The sequence below is a fragment of the Sinocyclocheilus rhinocerous genome, unplaced genomic scaffold (genome assembly GCF_001515625.1).
Source record: "Sinocyclocheilus rhinocerous isolate Xijiao unplaced genomic scaffold, SAMN03320098_v1.1 scaffold285, whole genome shotgun sequence".
Classification (NCBI taxonomy): Eukaryota; Metazoa; Chordata; class Actinopteri; order Cypriniformes; family Cyprinidae; genus Sinocyclocheilus; species Sinocyclocheilus rhinocerous.
Genome location: NW_015630288.1, coordinates 1,678,324 through 1,704,055, shown reverse-complemented (window position 1 = coordinate 1,704,055; position 25,732 = coordinate 1,678,324). Strand labels below are relative to the sequence as shown.

Sequence of the window (25,732 nt, the reverse complement as noted above, 5' to 3'; positions counted from 1 at the left end):
TTTTTTATTTATTATATGATTTAAAAAAAAAACCTTGCTACGTGTACTGCATTAAGCTAACTGAGACTTGTTATAGCACTTGCTTATCATTGCTCTTTTGTTGATTTTGATTGCTTCCATTGTCCTCATTTGTAAGTCGCTTTGGATAAAAGCGTCTGCTAAATGTCTAAACGTAAATGTAAATGTAAGAGCAAAGATAAAAATAGCCATCCAAAAATAAAACTGGCAGAGTGATGGAGAGATGGGCAAAAAAGAGCAATGAGCGAGTGAAACCCTTACAGCAGACAGAGGAGATGGAAAAAGGGGGCTGGTGGAAGGGAGAGAATGTTTCTGAATCTGATCTATGACTACAGCTGTGTTTACACAAAAGCCGTGGAAGCTCGCTGACATTTAGACAGGAATGAGAGCTCAGTGATTTCTGTGAATGTCCCTGAGCGCCTCAGCCTGCCGCTCTCATCCACGTCACACTCAGCGCTTCACTGATCTCTGCTTAAATGAAGTGCCATGGACGTGCAGGCCAGGTCGGACGGTTACTAATGGAGAGTGTTTAGAAAATTAGCACCTTGAGACAATGGAAAATTAGGTATCCACACTGTATAAAATGCTTGCTACAAAGGAAAAACAATGCACAACTTTAAATCTATCTGCAATCTATAAATTGCAGAGATTGATGCTTGTGTTTTTTGCTTGTGCTCCTAAGTTGATGTTTTAATATTTCAGCTTCAAACTGTAATTATATATATATATATTAGTGCTGTCAAATGATTAATCGCGATTAATCACATCCAAAATAAAAGTTTTTGTTTACATAATGTGTGTGCACTGTGTATATTTATTATGTATATATAAATAGAAACACATGCATGTGTGTAAACAACGCATGCGCATGGCACCGCTGCAGACGGGATGAGGAGGAGAAGAATTGTTGAATAAAGCCATTCTTTTTGTTTATTCTTTTAGCTTCATAAAATTACGGTTGAACCACTGATGTCACTTTAATTATTTTACCGATGTCCTTACTACGTCTCTGGACCTGGGAACATTGCAGCTGTGTTGCTGTCTATGGAGGGTCTGAGAGCTCTCGGATTTAATCAAAAATAGCTTAATTTGTGTTCCGAAGATGAACGAAGGTCTTATGGGTTTGGAACGACATGAGGGCGAGTAATTAATGAAAGAATTTTCATTTTTGGGTGAACTATCCCTTTAAGATCTCTTAAATGTATGATTTAAATACCTGCAGGGAATTGTTTTATTTGAATACGTGCTCCTAAATACATTTTACAGTTCACACACATCTATTTTTAATCACAAATGCAAGTGAAGCGCTAGCACTGTCAAACCCTGCAATGAAGCAATTGTTTCGTCAAATCAGGTAAATGCATTAGGGGTGTTAAATGAATTTAACAGCATTAGACATATTTAATTAATCTCATAAGGTAATGTGTTAACTTTGGCAGTCCTATTGAAAATCATTGGTATGTAATGCAAAAGTGCTATTCCTAAAATGAGAGTCTTTGCATTCAATCACAATTATTTACATCACCAAACACATACAAGGACCTGCAACAGACTTGTGCAGAAATAGACCCGAATACCCACTGCAAAACTTGTGCCACAACGAGTTACCATCTTTTTCCATCTTACTAATCCCAGTTTAACAAGGCTTTGCTTCACACTAGCAAATTTTAGCCCACTTTTAACCAACTAAAGCATTTTTTAAGACCTACACAAACATTAGTTTTCAATCTAAAACTCTAATATTCACTTTATTTAAAAAAAATTAATTACCACCAACTTTCCTGCTCACTGAACTACTTGCACTGTATCTACAGCGTAACTTGCCCTAAATCAAGAGATCCCTGGAAAATCTGATCTGACTGAATCAAATCTCTTCCTGGAAGCAAACTCGGACACTAAGACTTTCAATTAATCAGACATAAATGGGCCATATGATTCATTTTGTTTTCAAATGTACTGCGCAAAGCCATAAAATCTATTTGAAGCATAAATGAAAATTAATTATTCATACCAGCTGGGATCTTTGATGGTAAGTTTACAGTATGTTTTATTTGTGAAGAAATAAGTATGGCACAAGCTTCAATGAAAGAAAATCTTTAACTTGAACCCCAATATTTAGATGGTTTTCTTGGCAGATTTTCCAGTCCATGTTATTCACCACGAGTGCAGATGACTAATAATAATACATAGTGGAAAATTATGCTTTTAAAACCAAAGCCATCCAGATGATGACAGCAGATTCATGAAGGAAAAACTATTTTCCAGCATTGGTAAGCATAAGTATGCAAAATACTACTTGATTCAATTGGCAAAAGCTTACAATATCCATCTTTCTGAGTCACAGTTCACCGACGTGAAGAAATATTTTTTTGCAAACCACAATGCTAGATGTTATTGATGGCCAGGGGATTGCTATTAGTTTGCTTAGGTGTTCTGAGTAGTAAATAAACAGGCCCAAATTAAAAGACCCACACCAAGTGGTCTCTACATATTGCTCATATCCCATTTAGCTCACTTTATCGCAAAAGTAGGGCTGTTCGATTCCAAAATTTTTGGAATCTAGTCCGATTCCGATTCCTGGTTCTGAATCGATTCCTCACTGAAACTAATCAGACTTCTAATCACTTTTAGCGAGCAATAGGGAGGCGAATGGTAATAAAAATATAAAAATGAAAATAATCTTTTACCTCACAACTTTCGTAATTACGGCTTTTAGCGAGCATGAGGGAGGTACTTCTCAAATGGAAGGCTGCATCCTAAAATTCAGATGATCTCAGTATCGACTTGTTTTCGTTCAGTTTATTTTCGTGAATTTAAATGTGTGCAGCCTTCGTAGGATGCAGCCTTCCGTTTGAGAGGCACCCATATAGATAAGCTTTGTTGAACTGAAAAAGGTTCTGAATGAGGAGTCGATTCCCCTTGATGGAATCGGTTCCAACCTTTGGAATCGACTCTCGATTCTCAATGCCTCAGAATCGATTCTTTTTGGAATCGATTCCCAGCCCTACGCAAAAGTGATTCTTCACCTTAGCAAAACTATTAATGTTTACAATCAGACAAATGTCTGGAGTACCTGAAAACCACACTCGAGTAAAAGTACAGATACCTTACAACAAAAATTACTCCATTACAAGTCACCAATTCCAATACAACTTGAGTAGAAGTCATAGAGTATCTGATTATAACAGTAGTGAAGTATTTTACTTGTACTAAATGTAGGCTCAAAAACACACTAATCCTCAACATCTAAGAAATGCCAGCGAAAAACAAGCCACAGTTCATTTGTGAGGAGAGCAATCACATGATTATTTATTTTCAAACATCAAAATAAAACTGAATTGCAATAAATCAACAGCCTCTTGAACATCTACAAACACTGACGTCTCAGTTCATCTCAAGCACTCAAAAAGGGCACAATTCACCCAATATCTTTCAAAAAGGTCTCAGCCATGTCATCATCTAATATGAGTCAAAATCTGCTAAGGGGTAATAATGGAACAACAACAAAAAAAGTGATTAACAACAAGTTTTAATAAGTGAATTTTCACTCTTATTTACAACAGGGTCTGCATTTTCATGGGTTAATTTTTTTTAAATAAGAGACAATAAAAACATCATGCATCAACATGTGCATCAAAACTCCTTTTCTGGTTATAAAAAAGGCACGATTTTCAAAAGCCAACATTTTGTCTGTCAAAAAAACGTGCACAATACACAGTGGTATTTATGAGATATTGTTGAAACATTTGCGATTCACAACTACCTGCTAATGCACTCCCATTAGCGTAAAGTAGTGCTGTTGACAAGTTTGGGTGAGTAAGGGCAAATCACACAAGATGTAGTACCTTCAATGGCCTGTAGATGGGTAGATGGCGATATCACCTCTTTTGTAGCGGAAATAAACTGCTGCAGAAAAAGTTAGGTGCCATGAAAAATATGACTAGTAAGTTGCATTATTTGCATTACTCATGACAAATGTAATGGAGTAAAGAGTACATATTCAAAACTTTAGTCAAGTAGAAACTAAAAGTTGCTAATATCTTTGAAATGCATTAAAACTACAAAGTAGCCAAAAGGACATAAGCACTCAAGTTACTCAAATATTTTACACCACTGGAAAATTGTCATACATACTACCATGCTACTGTTCTGTGAGACAATTTTCTATAAGCATATATGCAAAATACTCCTTGTTTCAATTTATCAAAAGAACAGTTCAACTACTGGATGAGATAATTTTACAAACCACAATGCTAGGTGTTATTGACGGTTGCCAGGGCATTGCAATTAGATTGGTAAGTGATCCTAGGTAGTAAACTGGTCCAAATCAAAAGAGTGGTCTCTAGATATGGCTCAGATCCCAATGCAAGTCTGTTTTTAGCTCACTTTAAATTGCAACAGTGATTCTTTGCCTTAGCAAAACTACTAATGTTTACATTCTGCTAAATGTCTGGAAAAAAGCCACACTTGTACTACCATGCTATTTTTCCTTGAGACACTGCCGGGTGGAGATGACACAGATGATGCTTGGCAAACGGCAGCAAAGGTTGGAGGGTGTAGCACTGGGTTTACTTCCCCATCAGAGGGATTGCTGTTTGCTGGATTCACATTTTGCTCTTGTGTCAGTTTTGGTTCAAGCAGTCCAAGGGTGTCACAAAGCGCCATTACTTGCCTTACAAGCTTCTCCTGCTGGATCCTTAAACTCAAGTTCTCCTGTTGTAAGGCAGAAACTGTCTCGACAACAGGCGCAACCTGGGCTGTCGCTTCCTCCAAACGGGCCTCTATACTTTTGCCGAAAACCTTCAAATCGCAATTTACATCTTGCACGGCTCGCTGAAGATTGAGTTCCAGCTCATAAAAACGTTCATCTGTTGCTTTTTCGTCTTCATCGTCTGAAACGGTCTGTAACAGAAGGTCTCCGATCACAGCCTCTAGGCCCGACTCGGCACAATCTTGATCCAGATTGTCCTGGAGACTGACTTGGTTGCCCTGGTCTGGCGTGGAGTCCAAACTGACACCAAGCATGGTCTGTTTGGCTGCTTCTCTAGTAACTAATCAACAGGAGCCAAATAATCGTCAAAAGCTCCAACAATTAAAGTTTATAAGAACAATCAGAGCAAATCACCTTGCAATAGGTATAGATGACACAAAATATGCCTAACTTCGACTCCCAGTTGAGACAAACCTTTATACCTCACTCAAGACCCCCATCAGCGGTCCAACACGTCAGCCAATGGCGAGCCTTGGAATTCTGTCACCATGGCAGCTGGAGGCCCCAGAGCCCCCGCTAACTCAGGTGCCACAGTCATCTATTTATCAACAGTGGCCATTATTCTAGTAGGCAATCGCCCATAAGCCCCCGGCTCTCTTTTTTTAGAGCTCTTGTCCTTCACACCTTTCACTAGCAGAGAACAAAGTCTGCAGAGCAGCGGTGAACAATGTGACCACATGTACATAGTGCAAATCCAAGGCAATGAAGGCACAAATGGTTTATTAGTTTTTTTTCAAGGATGTCTGATCGATCTTAAACCCTAGATGTACTACATCAGCAGGGTAGGGTTGCACCAGCCGTTTGTAAATTCTTACTTTAACTGTACAGTCCACACTACACATATAGTAACTACTAGCTAGTTTGTTACTGTACTTTATTTGGTTGCACCATTTGTTCTTAAGGCAGAATGCAGCTAGCAGGTCTTAAGCGCTCCTAAAACTAACACTTAGTTATGTAATATGACATTTAACCTCAATGATTCAGGATGAATAAATAAACTGGATCACACTTTATTTTAGGGAGCAATTCTCACTATTAACTATGACTTTTGCCTCAATAAACTCCTAATTTGCTGCTTATTAATAGTAAGTAAGGTAGTTGTTAAGGTATGAGGTGGATTAAGGGATCTAAAATACGGTCATGCAGAATAAAGCATTAATATGTGCTTTATAAGTACTAATAAACAGCCAATATGCTAGTCGTATGCATGGTAATAAGCAATAAGTAAGAATTAGTCCCTTGTTACCAAATACTGATAAAAAAAAAAAAACATAAGAAATGGCATTATTTATTACGACTGGTTATTTTTGGCACTCACAACACACAGATGTGCTGTTTGAGTCAGGATTGTGTTGAAGATCTGCTAACTAAGTAATTTATTCTCATAATGTCCTCTCAATTAAATGGTAAACCATTGCAAATGTCAACATTATCATACATGTCTAAAACACTGTCAGGTAAAACAAGAGCTTACTGATGCAATTCAGTCAATCTGCTGTTTTATTCCAAACGTTACTCCTGCTCACAGGCTTCCCTAAATATTTATGGTATACATAGAGTTATGATTCAACTAATTTTAATGGTGCAACACAAAAATATTTAGTGCCTCTTTACGTCAAAACTAGGCTAAGATGTAACTTAAAGATGCACTTTAAACTCATATGATGGTTTTCCTACAGTTATGCTTGATGTCTTTGTAGACACTTCAATAAAAAAAGTGACTCTGTATAAGGAATTCAAGCTATACTTTTCTCAGTACACGTTACTTAGGAACCCATGACCTTGGTATTGTTAGTGTTATTCTTTATTGAGCTAAAGTTTGCAGTAGGGCTGCCCTCGACTAAGGATTTTTCTGGTCGAGATGAAGTCGGCAACACTGACTCGTCATCTCCGCAGTAGTGGATGCGCCTGTATGCATGTTTTATCCGGATTACATAATCTGAGAATATTTGTTTTCCATTTGAATTGGTTCATTTGAAAGTAGACATTTCACTCTCTATAGATATCATTTTAATGTCTGTAAGGCAAAGATATACACGGAGTTTCGCGCTCAAGTTCACAGACCGAGACGGCAGAAAGCGCATCCTGTTTGCTTTCATTATTTTACAAAAGCGCGTTTTGTTGTTATTATGAGTGCACACAAATAAACGTAGAGTCTTTACAGATTTGAAAGATGTATTACTCTTATCTGTATGACCAAAAATTACGAAATTACTTAAGAGTATTTTAAGAGCAAGTGAGCGCACAGGCGCCTCCATCTGTCCTGCAGTGAGCGCGTGCACAGACACTTGAATTGCGGATATTTCTCTAGGTTAACATTAGATTGAGCGGCCAAGTAAAGTTGCTAATACTTACATATTTCAGATGATAAGCCATATTTGTGGTGGATGAATGATAGGCGAACGTTTGGATGTCCTGCCTGATGTACTGTATTACCATAGACCAGCCGTTAACGATCTGCGTGACTTCGCCAATGTGGGTTATTTTTTTCTGCGACTAAGCGAATAATAAAAATTTGGTCGACCAAGGCTCTTCTGGTCAATTAACGATTAGTCGACTGTTAGGGGGCAGCCCTAGTTTGCGGTGAAAATGAAGTACTGGCAGGTCTTTTTTCATATTGACATATGACTTACATTCAAGACTGGATTATCGAGAAAAAAATGGACAGGGACTTGGTGCTATCCATTGGATTAGAGACTTTAGTCTTTGCAACTTTACAGATCTTCTTTATGCACCAAGAGCTTGTAACACTTCAAAGAGAAAGGAACAATTGAAATCGCATCATATGACCCCTTTAATTGAATGGAAGCAGATCTGAATGTGATTTTGCAATGGATTGTATGAAAGCGATGGGATTTAAGTGGACAAAATGATTTAAGTGGACTAGATGAAATCTGGTGTATGTCACCTGTGAGAAGATGCAAAACACAAGCGCAATGGTCATACAAGTTTTCATAGAAAAACAATGGAAAAGTAGTGCACTGGAATGGAGAAACATGATGTGTGTGAATGGCCCTAAACTAAATAACTATTTAAAAAACAATGCATCTATGCAAATTTATGCAAAAATATGCAAAAAAAATATTCCACTATAAAGCTCTGTACAAGCAATTCATTGAAACCACTACTGTCCTGTGACACGTTTCAGATTTTTGGCCTTGATTTGACGTAGCGCAACAGGTGTATCACTAAAAAGCACTTTAGCTGTCATCAGGAAACTTTGAGTAGCCAAAACCACCTCTGAACTTTTTGACCCAGATGACAGATCATTCAATAGCATGACTGCGTCAGCGTATATTTGAGGTTCAGACAGCTATTCCAATCAGTCCGGTCTCATTCGAGCAACAATGCCTGACCCTCGGACTTACTGACAGCCATGCAACTAAAAATATCCGGCATAGTTCAAAACAGAGCATCTAAATATACCACCGCAAGCTGTAAAAGAGTGGCCACAAAACAAACCCTGTGAAGAACGCAAGGTACATACAGCCGGAAGAAACAGACAAGCAGTACTTTGCCAGGAAAAGTTTCAAAATGTCTGTTTGGCTTGGAACATCATTCTATAGGCATCCATGTATGAAATTAAAAAGCTACTACTTCTTTCTAGGAAAGAGCAGTGAAAATTACAGGTTTGCATTGTGTGGTGGATGTCCAGAAATAGTCAGTGACTGTAGTTAGAAGCTTTCTGAATAGCACAGATTACTCTGGACACAAAGTATTTAAATTTGTATGTTCACTGGCACTAGACATATAAATTTATAAAATTCATGTATATATATATATATATATATATATATATATATATATATATAGTCTGTCTTTTTCTCCCCCACCCAATATATATATATATATATATATATATATATATATAGTCTGTCGTTTGCTCCTCCAGCCACAATATATATATATATATAATTCATCCCCTTAGTTATATTGGTGCATATAAATAAATGGTTAAATATTTTGTTTAAAACCTGTGCCATAAAACATGCCATAAATATTAGATGTTTGCTGCTGCATTAAACATTTAGACATCCATTTTTTTCCATTCAGAACAATGTTATTCATACATTTTGAGAAATAAGTTGATTTTTGTCAAATATATTGACATGTATTAGATATTTTCACACAGCCAAGGTAAAAACAAAAAAATAAATACACATAAAATACAGAGAATATAAATATACTAAATAAAAATTTTAAGAATAATATTATAAAAAAAAATTTAAAAAATCATTAGGACAAGTCTCTTACAACTGTCCTAAACAGGGACAGCTATTCCAATAAAAAAATAATTATCTAATTTGGTCATGATCTCTATTTCTGTCGTGCTGCATTGAATTTCTCATACCATGAAATATCATTGATCCAAAATCCATTTTCATTCAAACCATTGATCCCCTTCACATATTGATCAGCTGTGATTTTGTCACCTTGAGCAGCATTTTTGCTTTCACACTGGAAACTTGAGTCAGTTGTGGTCGGAAGAGCTGTAGATTATTTCCCACACCACCCCTTGTGGTTTTCTCATCAAGTCTCTCCAAACCCTGCTTCTAATTACCATCCCATCAGTGCTAAACACTTGGACCTACATCTAGTACAATCTGTACCTCAAATCACCATCCAGGAAATTGCTTGCAAAGGAAGAGAGAAGCAATGGGAAAACAACATCCATTTTTTTATGACCACACAAATGCATCTGTTATGATCAGCTGTTAGACATTTGTCTGTCATTGCAGTTATCACTGTATTTATAATAAAGCTCAACCAAACCTCTACAGAGTATGCATTAACTCCAGCAGTTCATGTTTGCTAGTACACAACACAGCAATCACTATCTACTCCTCAAATGCTACTCATTTTTACCTCTGACCCAGACTGCCGTATACAAGTTTGCCTTCAAATCATGATTCCTGCTGTGTGTGTTCTCTCTCGAGGCTTTCTCTTTCTTCTGTTGCTCTCACACTGAGATATTAATCCCTCATTTGTGCGAAATAGCCTTGTCAACCTGCTAATGAAGCGTCAGTACTTATCCTTTAACGAGATTACTACACTGCCCCACATGAGTTACAGACGCAACAGGAATTACCAGCAAAAGACACGTTTACTTATGTACCTGTTGTGATGTTTCACTATATTTCAAATGATTTACCTCAATTATGCACATAAGAGCAGCTTTTCCTGCCTTGTGAAAAAGTGTGTTTAATTGTATTGAATGTGCTCTTGTAGTGTACTTATTAAAGGTTTTGAAGTAAACTAAAACTTAAAATACTTAAAATTGGGCTTGCAGATAACAATACTAATTAAAAAAAGACCACTTAAGTGTACTTAGAGACACTTTCATGACTGTTTCTCAACACACTTATGCAGAGTTCACACTGCATGATTTTAACCCCGATTTTCACTCGCCGACAGGTTTTGCGAAATCGCCGACAAATGCCCATATTTGGAGGCAAATCGGTGCTCATTTACGCGAGTGACAATCACGCAGTGTGAATTATCAAAGCCGCGATCTGAAAGAATCGCCGACGCCCAAGAAATATTTGGCATGGTAAATATCTGGACCGGTCAGCGATTCAAAATCTTGCTGTGTTTAATGAGTTCTGACTGAAAAACACATCGGCGATGACCTACAGGGCAGCGGGAAGTTCGCAGAGGAGTTATATGAAACATAGTTTGCGGACCAGACAGAGTTGTCGGCGATTCTTCCTATTGTAAAGTCATGCAGTGTGTAACCTGTCGCCGATCCATCGTGCAATGTGAACGCAGCAGCAACTGAATACTACCCCAGATAGTCGTGCAGTGTGAAAACAACGGTGATCCGACGACTTCAAAATCGTGCAGTGTGAACTCGGCATTAGGTATACTTACAAAAAGTACACTTTGTAACAATGTCAAATGAAGAGTTTTACTTTAAAGTTATTTTAAATTGTTTCAATTATCTTTAATCATGCTTTAAAAAAATTCTTATTTGGATGTGTTGACTAACATACTAAAGCATGATTTTAATTTTAACTGTGGTGTGTTATTTGATAACACATTTAAAGATGTTAAAATTTACTAAATGACAGCTTTATTACAAATGTGTAATTACAATTATATTTAAATACAAGGCATTAAAGTTCCCATAGAAATTAAAATCTATTTTAGTTTCCACAAATGCTTGTCAGTACATTCAGCAGTACACTTTAACCATATTTCAAAGTCAATAGAAATCGCGATAGGTTTTTTTTTTGTCCATATCGCACAGCCCTAAAATTATAAATACATGTAAAGATGTGATTAAGCCCAACTTAAGTGTAAGACTTAATCATCAAATTGCAATTAAATATAAAATAACATGAAATTAAATATCCAAAACCATTACATTCGGTTCACACTTAAGTATATTCTTTTAAAGTACAGTGGATTCAGAAAGTATTCAGACTTTCAGTTTTTGAATTTTTGTTATGTTGCAACCATTTGCTAAAGTGCTTTTAATTGTGCTTATAAAAATTTTTATATCAGTCTACACTCCATAACCCATTATGACAAACTGATTTGTGATTACAGCAAATTTCACACTTGACTATCACACTGACATAAGCATTCAGAGTCTTTACTAAAACATTTGAAATTTAGCTCAGGTGCATCTAATTTCTCTGGATTATCTTTGAAATATTTCTACACATTGATTGAAGTAACCAATCAAACATCTCTGGAGAAACCTGAATACAGCTGTCCACCATTGGTCCTCATCCGACCTGACAGAGCTTGAGAGGATCGGCAAAAAAGAGAGGCAGAATATTCCCAAATCTAGAGTGCAAAGCTTGTTGCATCAGACCCAAAACACTTAAAGCTGTAATCGCCGGTTGTAAAGGTGCTTCAACTAAGTACTGCGTTATGGAAGGTGATACTTCAGTTTTATTTTTAAATATTTACCAAGTTATTACAAATCTGTTTGCTTTGTCATTACTGGGTATAGAGTGTAGATTGATGTGGAAAAAAGTAGTTTAAAAACTTTTTGGCACAAGGCTGCAACAAAGTGTGAAAAAAAAAATATATGTCTGAATACTTTCTAAATCCAATCTGTATTGTTTTCATAAATACTCAGTGCTTGAAGTGGGCTGGTACGCAGTAAAAGCGTCAGGGTCTGGGTGATTATATGATCCCATATATGATTAGAAAGGACACTATATAAATCACACTACCCAGGCGGGATCACCTCTCATCTCGACCAATCACGTGAATGAATGCAAGCAGAGTGTGTGGGGTGCGAGAGCATGTCAGGGGAGGCGCGCAGAGTAGTAGAATAATAATTAATTATTAATTACTAATTTGAATCAGTCCTTTATAATGAAAATAATATCTAAAAATGAAAATAAGCAGGCTTTTGCGATCACATCATTTTAAAACGGTAAACTCCTGGAAAGTCCAAGGATCCAAACAGTAAGTTCAAAACAGCGCTAATGCAGTGAAAATATGGCCGATTTCATCAGTGATTGCGGAGAGAATAGTGACTTGCGTCCAGATGTCAGTAAAATTATTCTTTTCAGCATGTATTTGGCTTAAAAGAAAAAGTGTTTTATAATGAACGCTGATTATGGGGTGGTCAGAGATTTAGTGATTCTGAATGGATCCGTATAGTAGTAAAGGCAGGCGATTTAGTGGTCTTTGGCGTCTCCCTGTGGTTCTGTTTGGTATCGCAGCTTGACTTGTGCTAATTTGTATTGAAAACTTTTATTTAATTATTGATTGATTGATTGTGGCACTATACATACATTATTAAAAAGTACTTAATTATCTAATATAAATAAATAATTAATTAATTGTTAAACTGGCACTTATTTTTTTCCACTTCAAGCACTGTAAATACTCTTTTACTAAAGTGCTTAAGTGTACTTCATTTTCACAAGGACTGTCATCCTCAATTGTTTACAGGTTTGCAGAGGTTGTCCTTTTAAGTGTTTATTATGCTCTGTGCAGTATTAGCTATTGGGGAGACTGGATGACTGCAACACACACAGATTTTCAAGAGTTCCAACTGCAATTAAATGTGGGATTGTATCAGAGTTACTACCAAAATTGCAATGATATCTATCAAAGGTTTCACATTTCATAGCTGAACAACAATTTAACTTGTTTGGTGTCTGATTTTTGACAGAAGTTACTGGAGACGTATTATAATCAGACAATTTTAAGTAAACCTCTGTCAATGGAGGCATTGTGTTTTAAGTGACGTGATGTGTGGCCAAGTATGGTAGGTAACCCATACTCGGGAATTTGTGCTCTGCATTTAACCCATCCAAGTGCACACACACAGCAGTGAGTAGTGAACACACACAAGGAGCAGTGGGTAGTTGGGGTTTGGTGCCCAGCTCATTCACTCCCCCTAACTACAATTCCTGCTGGTACTGAGAATCGAACCTGCAAACTTCGGGTTACAAGTCCAACATCTCTAACCACTAGGCCAGACTGCCCCATGTTGTTCATGCTCATAAAAGTTGTTGTTTTTAAAAAGTGTGCATTTCTTTTTGTGTTGCCATGTCTGCATTTATAAGCTTAGTTTTTCATAAAGATGCTTATTTATGGGCAGTCATGTTGTTTTATGCTTATTTAAAGAACTGAGTCCCGTATTAGAGCTTATTTTGGTGAAGCAAGTCGCTTGTTTTGGCTTTGAATTTCCTTGGGAGATCTGGCAATAGAGAGATGTGTGAATGAGTGAAAGCAAATACACTGCTCAAAAGTTTGAGGTCAGTACGATTTTTCTTTTAAAGAAATTAATACTTTAATTCAGCAAGGACGCATTGAATTGATAAAGTAAATAGTGAAGATTTTTATAATGTTTCAATACATTTCTATTTTTTTAAATGCTGTTCTTAACTTGTATCATGGTTTCCACAAAAAATATGAAGCAGGACTGTTTTCAGCATTGCTAATAATCAAGAATGTTTCTTGATCAGTAAATAAGAATATTAGAATGATTTCTGAAGGATCATGTGACACTGAAGACTGGAGTAATGATGCTGAAAATTCAGCTTTGATCACAGGAATGCATTACATTTTAACATATATTCACACAGAAAACAGTTCATTTAAATTGTAATGTTTCACAATTTAACTTTTTTTTTTTTTACTGTATTTTTGATCAAATAAATGCAGCCATGGTGAGCAGAAGAGACTTCTTTTGAAAAGCGTACTGACTCCGATCTATTGAACAGTAGTGGAGTTGTCACCACATTAACTTTTCAGGATTGAATTTGATTGTAGAATGCGTTTCTCACTACAGTGAATGTCCAAACTCTGTGTACAGAAGGAGATTAAGGAGTATCAATGATATGTACTGTAGCTGCATTGTGCTCATGGCCTAAATGTCTTCAATCACAAATGTTAGGTTAGTTAAAGCAGTCTTCTACAGAACATATGCTCAGTTCAGATCATTCTTGGCCTGAGAAACAAAAGTGTGATCATTTCACCTGGAGTGAAATTTTAAAAATGATTTTTGAAGTATGAACATGGATTATCGGTACTTTTCTGCTGCTCTCTAAAGTTTCTTTTTTTTTTAAGATTTATTTTTGGGGTTTTATGCCTTCATTTCGATAGGAGAATAAGTTGACAGGAAACAAAGTGGGAGAGAGATGGGGGTAGGGGATCAGGAAAGGTCCGCGAGCCAGGACCTGAACTCGGGATGCCTGAAGCACAATGGTATATCGCTATATCACTATACTGTATATTGGGGCGCTGCCCAGGAGGTTATCAGTGCCAACCTGCTTTCTAATGTTTTGATGCTGAAAATTTTTGTTTTGTTTTGAGCTGTTTGTTAACAGCTCTTTGGTCCCAGAGGCACTTCCTTTCTGAAGCTTTTGTGAATTGTTTACAGACCATTTAAAGTGTCAAAGTTGATGCTGAGACAGTGTTGTTAAGAGGGGAGTGTCTCTAACAAAACAAAGTGCTGTCACTCATTTAAGATGTCGTTTATGTGAAGGCCTTAAAGGCACAGGAGAAAAAAAACTATCTGTTTGATTATAAGGGTCAGAGAGAGGATGGACCATTATCAGAAGCAATTGAATTATTATGGTTTATGGTACAAAAAAAAACTGACTAATATTACAAGTGGACCTCAGGGGGGAAATGAAGAGAAACGTTGAGTAGAGACTCCATCTGCATGCAAATATAGTTTTGTTTTGTGTATGTTAAATACCTTAACAGAGGATCCTGATGAGTGACTTGAGCTGGTCACTTTGAACGGCATTGCTCTTAAACCAAGCGTCAGCTCTGAGAGAACATAGAAAAACAGCAAAATGAGAACATTTAAGACACTAACAAGATTTAGATGAGACTGAGCTTCTTAAGAACGTCTAATGACGGTGTACGTTTGAAAATATCATTCTGCCCTAAGAAATATTTACACAGCACTGTTCAGATGTTAAATAGAGCTTCAGTTGGAGTGGATGAGAGTGAAGTGGAGCCTTTAGTCTGTTATGTAAGCTGCCACAATGGTACCACATAGAGCTCATAAATTAGCATGGTCACATTACTGCTAATGTAAACACTGTTCAGCACCCTCCGTGCTCTCTGGCTGTTCAGCATGGAGTACAAACGCACTCCTTGCCACATTGGTGTGTACTGGTCACAGTTATTATAGTTAACTAAAACCATAAAAATATGGTTTTTGTTACTTAAAATAAAATAAATGTTAACCGAAAAATATAAATATATATATATGGGATCCAGTCTTTTTCAATTTTCTTTTACAGATGATTACAAAAAATTGAAGACACCACCATTCAAAACTTTAAGGTCGGTCAGACTTTTTTTCTTTTTCGGTTTCTTTTATTCAGCAAGGATGCATTAAATTGATCTAAAGTGACAGTAAGACATTTATAATGTTACAAAAGATTTATATTTTTAAATAAATGTTGTTCTTTTGAACTTTCTATTCAAAGAATCCTGAAATAAAATGGTTTCTACCAAAATATTAAGCAGCACAACTGTTTTCAACATTGATAATAATCAGAAATGTTACTTGATCAGCAGATTAGAATGATTTCTGAAGGATCATGTGACACTGAAGACTGAAAAAATGATGCTGAAAATTCAGCTTTGATCACAGCAATAAATTATATTTTGCAATATTGAAAAAGAAAACAGTTCTATTAAATTGCAATAATACTTCACAATATTACTGTTTTTACTCTATTTTTGATTGAATAAATACAGGTTTGTGATAATAAAGAGACTTCTTTCAAAAACGCACAAATCTTAACGACCCAAACTTTAAAATGTACTAGTGTACAAAAAGTCTCTGAATGTCTTGATTTGTTTTCTCCAATTTAATGAATTAAATTATGTTGTTTCTCCAAGAGAACTTGATAGTATTCATTGAAACCTTCATGTTTTATCCCAAGAGACCTGGTTTGTTTAAAGACATAAAAACGTCATTAAATTCCCAAATAAAAACCTTTGTTCAAGAATACGCTGCTGACGAAATCAGAGAGTGTACATGACTCTTAAATAAAGCAGCCAACTCTGTTTATGGTATCTTCATCAGCGAGCGATTACACAATACGTCAGTGTCCTTATGTGGTTCAGTGAGACGGTAAACACTCTTTTACTGCAGGTCTATATCATTAAATATCCTGAGGCTTTCAAGTACGTTTCCACTGCCTGCGAGACCTTTCAGAAGCAAGGATGAGCAAAGCGCTTCCAAAAAAGGAAGATCTGGCAGAGCTGTGGCACTATGACAAATAGTCTTTTGATGATACTGAGAAGAGACAGACAGAGAGAGATATGACAAAATGAGGAGAATAGAGATTGTGTTTATGCATCAGGCGGGTGAAAGAGGGTGAACTGGCATGTGAATTATGATTATATGACAGGGGTCCTTAGGCACACATGCCAGTTAACCAAAATACAACGGTAATTTTATGGATATCACTGTGACGGTATGGCATAGCTATATATGGTCTATATACACTGGAACAGTATAAACATAAGCTATTTTTGATGGAAATGAAAGTAAAGTATTTTAAATACATGAATTATGCACTGTAACACATCTTATAATGCATTTTAAGATATCAACACTTAAGCATTTTTGCACCTTTAGAAAGTACAATGCATTAAAACGCATGACAATTTCAAATACAACAAGAAATGTGCATATATAATGCATATATATAAATAATATAATACATATATAATGCTTGCATATATACTGTATTTTAATTCTGAAAATATACTATACAGTGCATTATATTATGAATATAATGAACACACAGTTCGGTTATTTACGGGTGTGACAACTGCATTCTGTAACTGAACTCACACCTGTAAATTTTCAGGACTCACAACCGCATTCTCGGAACACATGAGCTGTGTGAACGGAACAGGACTGGACAACTAGTTGACTGTCACGTCATACAGTGCGAGAGGGAGCCGCTCTGCCGCACAAACGCGTGTCTAACGTGTTTTCATGTGTGTTTTCGGTAACTTACAGTGATGACGGAGAAATGAGCTGCGTGTCTGTCACCTGAAATTTTTAGATCCCGTCAGTTTTGTGTTCTGCGCGCGACTCAAACTCCACTCTCCACCCAAATTTAAAGGCTGCTGTCGTTTAAAGGGGTCATATGGCGTAGCCTAAGTAACGCTAGTAACGCTTCAAACATAGTGTTACCAAATAACCATGTGGTCATGTATCTTTTGAATAATTCAGTGAATTAAATGCTTTACAAATGAAATGTACTTCACCTCATTAGATTATTTCAGAACCTAGAGGATGCTAAACAAAATTTGATGCAAATTATATTCTTAGCAAATAAATAAGTCTGGTAACAACTTACAATAACTTATAAGTTAGCTAATATTGCTTGCATGACCCACTATCAGTGCATAAAGAGATTTGCTTCAATCCATGTGAAAATGAAGACAAAAGTCTAGTTCATAAATTGAGAAATGGATACAAAACATCCAAATGTTTGGAAGTCGAAATCGTGCACTGGTTCAATTGACAGGAAGTGGGAGTTAGAATAAACCATTCTAGACAGTACTTAGAAAAGGTCAAATCTTAACATTCACAGTGTCATCGAGAACACTTCAGAAAAAAGCCACAAAATTGACTGAGGAAGCAACAGATTTCAGAATGCTACTGCAACTTGGGAAAATATGTTGCTCAGATGAGGCCAAGAAATTAAAATGTGGTCTTTTTGGTAACACTTTAGATAGTGAACACATATTCACTATTAACTAAGAGTTTTCCCCTCAATAAACTCCTAATTACTGCTTATTGACAGTAAGTAAGGTAGTTGATGTAGCAGCTGTGTTTAGGTTTTGTGTAGAGTTAAGGGACCTCGAACATGGTCATGCAATAATATGTGCTTTATAAGTAGTCTTTAAGCAAAGTTACCATATGGCTTCAGAAGACTTTCAGTAAAGCACACACTATGATTTTAATTTTATTTTTGCTAGTCGTTCTTCATTTTGAATGGAAATCTGGTCTTCCACAGAAAAAGAAAAACAATATGGGTTTCAAGGGACATAAGGGTGCAAACCATCTAAGATGAGATCATTTTCGTTTTTGGGTGAACTACTGTGATTTCACATTCATAAGTACCATTCAAGTGCACTGCGTGAAATCCACTCCCACTTAAAGGAACCACAACAGTTTCCAGAAAAGAGATTCTTTTAGTTTATATGCAAAACCACTGAATAGGCTTACTCATACTTTACTTGAATCATGGAGAAGGAATGAATGGAAATATTTCATTTTAGGGTAAAATTTCCAACATGGCTGCCAAACGGAGAATATGCACAGCTTGCACTCCAATTTGTTCCATCAGCTCACTCAGCCTTCCCCATAAAAACATCTGTGAAACGCATAGTAACTACCTTTCCATTTCCCCCTTTCCAGCTTTCTAGGCTTGTGACCTCACTACTTTAGGCAAAAATCCATCATTACTAATGAAATACTTTTGTAATCATCATTCAAAACCAATCTGAATGAATCCTAATACCTATTTTCTTACAAAATTCCAACATAAACACGAAACTAAAGAGTTAGATACAGTAGTTTTCAACTACTATGATTATCAACAGGAATGGGCCCCTAGGAATTTAAAGAAAATGTCAAATTTTGATTTCCTTCTAATCAGTAAGAAATACATTGTTGGTTTTTGTTTTAGTTTTTTTTTGTGTGTGGCTATTTTAATGCTTTTTAGTGGACAGGATAGTAGAGAATGACAGGAAAGCATGGGATGGAGAGTTGGTAACGGGCAAAGGACCACGAGTCAGGACTCGACCTCAAGTCGCCAGAGGTGCAATTTCACGGTACGTTTGTTAATCAACAGGATATCAGCGCTGACAGAACTATGTTATTGAACACAACACAAGATATTAAACAATAACCAATAGGGCTCAAAAACTTGTTCAAATTTAGGAAACAGGCCACGGGACCATGATTTCTTAGGATTAGGATACTTTAGAACTTTTTGGAGCCAGGGACCCCTTACAGGGGAAAGGATTTTCCAAGGACCCCCTCATAATTGTAACAGTGTTTAAGGCTAAAGTGCAGTTTATATTTACTCAGGTTATCTTTGTGTAATATTAAAATTTGTTTGATGATCTGAATCTTTTAAGTGTGACAAATATGCAAACAATTAAAAAAACAGGAAGGGGGCAAAAACTTTTTCACACCACTGTATGTATATCAAAAAAATTAATTATAGTTCAGATCATTACAAACAACATTTATTTTAAATGTAGGCGCCGATCCCGTGGGTGCTCGTGAAAAACACAAGATAGTCTTCGTTCATTTTAACCAATAAGAAATGGAGTGCAGCTTTTACAACTTTATTCTCGTATTTATAGTTCATTTGAGGCAGTTTTTGGCATTATTTTAATGGCAAATGTCGAGAGTGCATTATTGTAATACGAGAGGGCGCCAGCACAAATCTCTCGGCTTACAGCGGGCTTGCTCTCCATTATATATACACAACATAGTGATCATGGCTCTGCACTCCCTCAGATATTACGTGTAACTCAAACTTCGTCCTGTGTATGCGCGAATAAGTGCTTTTTGTAAACGGGTATTTATTAAATAATTTTATTTAGTGAAACGCAACCCTCATAGAAAGAATGTGTGTATTATTTGGTTGGTAATTGCATGCATTTCACTTCGCAAGATAAATTTTGTGTAGTGAATTCATCAAACGCACCATCGAACGAGTACCGGTTATCATTTACTTGTGTAAACAGCAGTGAAAATGTGTTTTATAAAAAAATAAAATGCTCGTTTTTTGCACCCACCGGCAGAAACATAAATCGGCGCCTATGGCTATGTCCATAACAAACTAAACTTACTTACTAAAAACTTAGTAACCACATAGTGGGCTCGCAAACCTCTCATTCGGCATGAATCGTTTTCATGAGTGAATCGTTACGCAGTCTAACATTTGGTTGCAAACTATTAGGTTACTTATTATGTAAAGAAGGCTTTGTACTTCTCTCATGTCCGAATATCTACTAACAGCATCCTTTCACATATGCAAAAAAGTGTTTGGAAAAACACCATGGCATGCTCACGCTGACCGGCAAAACCTACATATTGTACAACAGACAAGTTAAATTGAGTCACCAAATACCTTTTGTAGGTTTAGTTGTCTCATTTAGTTTGCTGATGATGAGACTGTGATGTCAAGTTGCAATGCTAGAACTGATTTGTTGTGTGCGCGCGGGAGGCGCCAAGGCTAACACTTTGGATTCCTTATCAGTGGAAAAATGTGATATCCATCAGATAAGAGCAAGACATCATACAAAACGGTCTATTTTTATTTGTGTACCTTCAAACTGACAGTGAAACGTTGTGCTTTTGTAAAATAAAGAAAACAAACAAAATGCGCTTGCCATCTTGGTTTATGTGAACCACTTCCTAAAATGAAGAAAAACTCTGCGATACGGTCTACTTGTCAAACAGACATGAGAAATATATTTAGCTATATAAACCTTGAAGTGCCCACTTAAGTGTTTACGCTTTGCTTATTTGACATTAATGCATTATATAAGTCACTTTGGAATAGGGTTGTGCAATATATCGAAATTATCGAAATATCGCAAATGTATATATCCCAATATGCATATCGCTATATATTTAATGAGTTATCGCATATCGCATTTTTCTTCAATATCGCACAGCCCTACTTTGGGATATATATCATAGCATGTTTCAAAAGGTAAAAAACGCGAGTTGCAGTCTGGAAAATACAATATAGCAAATTATTTTGTGGACCCCCTGGCTTTGCGTCACAGACCCCAGTTTGAAAACCCCTGTTTTAGAATTTATTTTATGTTCAAAACAATATATAGTAAAAACCTTTTTGCATTTTATAAGAATAAAAGAAGAGTTGTTTTGCTCTTTGACTTGAAATTGTGTTACATGTGAATGGAACCAAGTGCAAGATCCTCCTTTTTTCAAAAAAATATGGCAACACTTTATTTTAAGGACCAATTCTCACTATTAACTACCATGCATATGACTAGCATATTGGCTGTTTATTAGTACTCATAAAGCACATATTAATGCCTTATTCTGCTTGACCATATTTTAAATCCCTTAATCAACCCCAAACCTAAACTTAACAACTACCTTACTATTAATAAACAGCAAATTAGGGGTTTGAGGCAAAAGTCGTAGTTAATAGTTAGGCAATAGTGAGAAATGGACATTCAAATATAAAAAATATAATAGCATTGTGTGTTTTGGATATTTTATACATTCTTTTGAATGCCTTGACAAAGCAGATCAGCAGAATTGTTTTAGAAGTTTGAAAACTATGATCTGAAGATGTCATCTTTATAACAGTGATTATGAGAAATAAACTTCATTATTTTGTGCATTGCAAAATTTGGCACTGATGATTTCGGTGTCAATTGTTTATTTGTGGTGATGCTACATTCTTACATTTGCCATCTTACATGTGTATCCTGGTAACACGCACACCAAAATAATGTTGCAGCAGATTTACAGATAAATATGTGCATAAAGACAAAAGGTGTCTAAAATTAACACTCTGCAAGCATTTTTCGAGTAAGGTTCAGACTACTATTTCTGTGTTCCTAAAATGTTTGCAATACAGAAACAGTAATCTGAACCTTACTCGAAAAATGCTTGCAGAGTGTTAATTTTAGATACCTTTTATCTTCAAATAATATTCAAATAAAAATACATTGGCGATACTTTTCTGGAGTTAAGCCACTTAAACATGGATTTCAGGGCTTGAATATGATGTTATGAGCGAAACAATAACCTGTGCTATTAGCCACAAATGTACAGTATAATGTGTGATGTGATGTGACATGTGGCCAAGTATGGTGACCCATACTCGGAATTAGTGCTCTGCATTTATCCCATCCAAAGTGCACACACACAGCAGTGAACACACACACCCGGAGCAGTGGGCAGCCATTTTTTGCTGCGGCGCCCGGGGAGCAGTTGGGGGTTCGGTGCCTTGCTCAAGGGCACCTCAGTCGTGGTATTGAAGGTGGGAGAGAGCGCTGTACATTCACTCCCCCCACCTACAATCCCTGCCGGTACGAGACTCGAACCCGCAACCTTGGGTTACGAGTCCGACTCTCTAACCATTAGGCCACGACTTCCCAGTGTGAATATATTTTAACGTTTTTAAAAGTCTCATTTCTTTTTGATCAAAAATACAGTAAAAATAGTAATATTGTGAAATATTATTACAATTTAGAATAGCTGTTTTCTGTTGTAATATATGTTAATATGTAATTTATTCATGTGATCAAAGCTGAATTTTCATTATCATTACTCCAGTCTTGAATGTCACATGATCCTTTGGAAATCATTCTAATATGCAGATTTGCTGCTCAAGAAACATTTCTGATTCTTATCAGCTTTGCTTCTTCATATTTTAATTTTTTCAGGATTCTTTGATGAATAGAAAGTTCAAAAAAACACTCATTTAAAACAGAAATTTCTTGAAACATTATAAATGTCTTTACTGTCTTTTTATCAGTTTAATATATCTTTGCTGAATATAAGTATTAATTAAAACAATTCTTAAAAAAAAAAAAGAAATCCTACTGTCCCCAAAGTTTTCAACAGTAGAATATATTGTTAAATTATATGTACATTTACATATTTATGCACTTGGCAGAGGCTTTTTTCCAAAGCAATATACATTGCATTAAATGTATACATTTATTTTTTTTTCAGTTCATGCAAATCCTTCAATACACCCACAATTGTTTTGGACCCAAAACACATAATTATTTATATTTGTGTCTGTTTTATGAATCAGTTGATTCATTTGCTTACCTGTTCTCTGTGGAGCAGCAGATGTAATGATTCGAGGGCTCATGTTTACGGCTGTAGAGGATGATGGCAACAAAGAATGTGAAGTTGGGTTTCGTCCGTCTTTGATCTCAATGCTGAGGAAGGTCTTCATGTTGGACTCGGGTTCACCCCGGGTGTCGTGGGTCCCTGAAGATGCTTCTCCCTCAGGAGTCTGCACTTCTTCTGAACCGCTGCATGCACGCCTGACATTTTCAGTGCGGCTGTGTGAGCCGCCCACTGTGGTGTGTGATTGGCTGGAGAGAAGCCCGGGCTGGGCCAACATGTTCTCAGTGACATTCCTCTCTTTCTTTGGGATGGAGGAAGAACAGGACGAGATGTCCCAGGACCTCTCAGCAGACACTGTGTTTGTAGAATGAGAAGAACTGTGGCTGAGTTTAGGTGCGCTCGTAACAGGTTCGGTGAACTTGCGCATCCTGTCACGAACAGAGTTTGCACGAATGACGGGCCCGGAGAATGAGGCTTTGTTTTTAAAATCTGAAAAGAAAAAAAAATCATATTAGACTAAAAATAAAATTATTATATCAAAAAGATTTATGTTTTCAAAATAGTACATTAGATCACGCTTTAGTTTATGGACCAATTCTCTATTAACTACGACTTTTGCCTCAAACTCCTAATTTGCTGCTTATTAATAGTTAATAATGTAGGTGTTACTGTAGGTTTAGGTATAGGGTAGAGCTAAGGAATCTAAAATATGCAGAATAAGGCATTCATATGCGTTTCATAAGTACTAATAATACAGCCATTATGCTAGTAATATGCATGCTAATAAGCAACTAGTTAACAGTGAGAATTGGTGGATAAAGTAAAGTGTTAATTTACATAAAAAATTATAATAAAAATAAAACTGCAAACATTTCTAACAGTATAAGCTCTAAGATATGGCTAGCACAGCTCAGATCATGTAGTCTCAGAAGAATTTAATGAGAAATGCTAATTATTAAATCTCAGACATTTCATTTGGTATCTTGGCAAATCTCAATCTCTGATATCTCTTCTGAACCTCTAGAAGAGACTTATTGTGAGATCACTGGAGCTTTTTTTGTTTGTTTTTGGTTAAAGCAGGAAAGCATAAGACTTAAAGGGACAGTTCACCCAAAAATGAATATTTTGTCATCCTTTACTCACCCTCATGTCATTCCAAACCCATGAACCCATTCATATTCAAAACACAAGTGAAGATATTTTTTAAAGAAACCTGAGATTTCTGTCCCTCCACTGAAAGTCCATTCCACCAAAACTTGACACTTCAAAAAGTTCATAAAGAAATCCAGAAGAATCAAGCGGTTTAATCCAAGTCTTCTGAAGACAAGATATTGCTTATATGATGCTCAGATTTTATTTCGACTTTTATTCACATATAAACATAATATCAAATATGGTCAACTTGTTTGACATTGATGACAGAATTTCCATTTTTTGGGGTGAACTATCCCTTTAATCAAAAGTCTTCACTTGCTCTCCATCTAATTTCATTGTGTCTAGAATAAACAATTGTGAATCTAAGGTTATTAATTCCATCTCATTTGGGATTTTTCATCCCTACGGGTCATGCAGGATGTTTTGGTTTTTTGCAGAAGGGGGAGGAGACAGGAAAGACTGATTAAAGCATTACACTGGACCGGGCCTCTAAGCTTGTGACTGTGGCAATGGCCCTATTAGGTCATAAGGAAGAGTGAAGATCTTGGGATACGGCCTGCTGACTGCAAGAGGGTGACATCTCCATACTTTAAACAAAAGCAGAAGGACACTGACTTGCTGCTGGCCAACTCTATTGTCAGGCATACAATACATGCAAGTCATATTCAAATAGAGAAAGTGTAATTATAAATAATAAACTAATTATTAACTAATTCTAGAGCACAGGTAAATCCACCATTAGTTAACTTTTTTTTGTGGTGTATTTTTATGAGGACATGCAGAACTGCTCACCTGTATCCTTGCCATTAGTAAGAGAAGTCAACAGAGCATCTCTACCTGATGTGATCTAAGAAGAAAAAAAAAACTCAAAATCAACTTCTCATAGCATTACATAAAACATGGCATGAAACGGTTTACAGTAGCAGAAATGTCTAATTACAGCCGTAAACATATATTAATTTATATTCATTAAGAGGTAAGAGAGACTTCTTTCAAAAACATTAAAAAAAAACAATCCGACCCCTAACTTTTGAACAGTAATGTATTTACACTATATTATAGGATTTGTTACAGTATGGTGTAGTTTGGAGTGGTTTTAAGCATAAGTTACCATGTAGAATCTATATTCTGGTCTCTAGATATGGCTCGTGTAAATGTAAGTCTATGGGACTTTTTTGACCGTTTTATTGTCAGCCAGACAAGAATTGTAATAGCACACATTCTTCAACAAGCCACATAAATGATAAAACCCACTAACCCTAAATATGATCAATAGTAATAGTGATTCTTAGCCAAACACCACCAATGATTCTTTCTTAATCACATCTGAACATTGTTATGGAACTGAGGAATGTCTGAGCAAGTGGTGGATGGATTCACAGAGATTAAACAGGACAAGCTTAAACAGAGACAAATAGTACCTCCTGGTGGAACAAACAGAGCAAGTGTTC

At 36.3% G+C, this 25,732-nt stretch overlaps 1 protein-coding gene across 4 annotated transcripts in view; it reads right to left on the bottom strand.

Annotated features, from left to right (window-relative positions):
* The window catches only part of LOC107739992 (smoothelin-like), a 74,500-nt gene that overhangs the window by 27,421 nt on the left and 21,347 nt on the right, over positions 1 to 25,732 (bottom strand). For all 4 annotated transcript variants that reach the window (XM_016552261.1, XM_016552263.1, XM_016552262.1 and 1 more), the window contains exons 8-10: positions 25,074 to 25,128; positions 23,103 to 23,615; positions 14,970 to 15,043 (exon numbers count right to left, since the gene is read on the bottom strand). In XM_016552261.1, the coding sequence (XP_016407747.1) occupies positions 14,970 to 15,043; positions 23,103 to 23,615; positions 25,074 to 25,128 (642 nt within the window). The remainder of the gene's footprint in view (positions 1 to 14,969; positions 15,044 to 23,102; positions 23,616 to 25,073; positions 25,129 to 25,732) is intronic.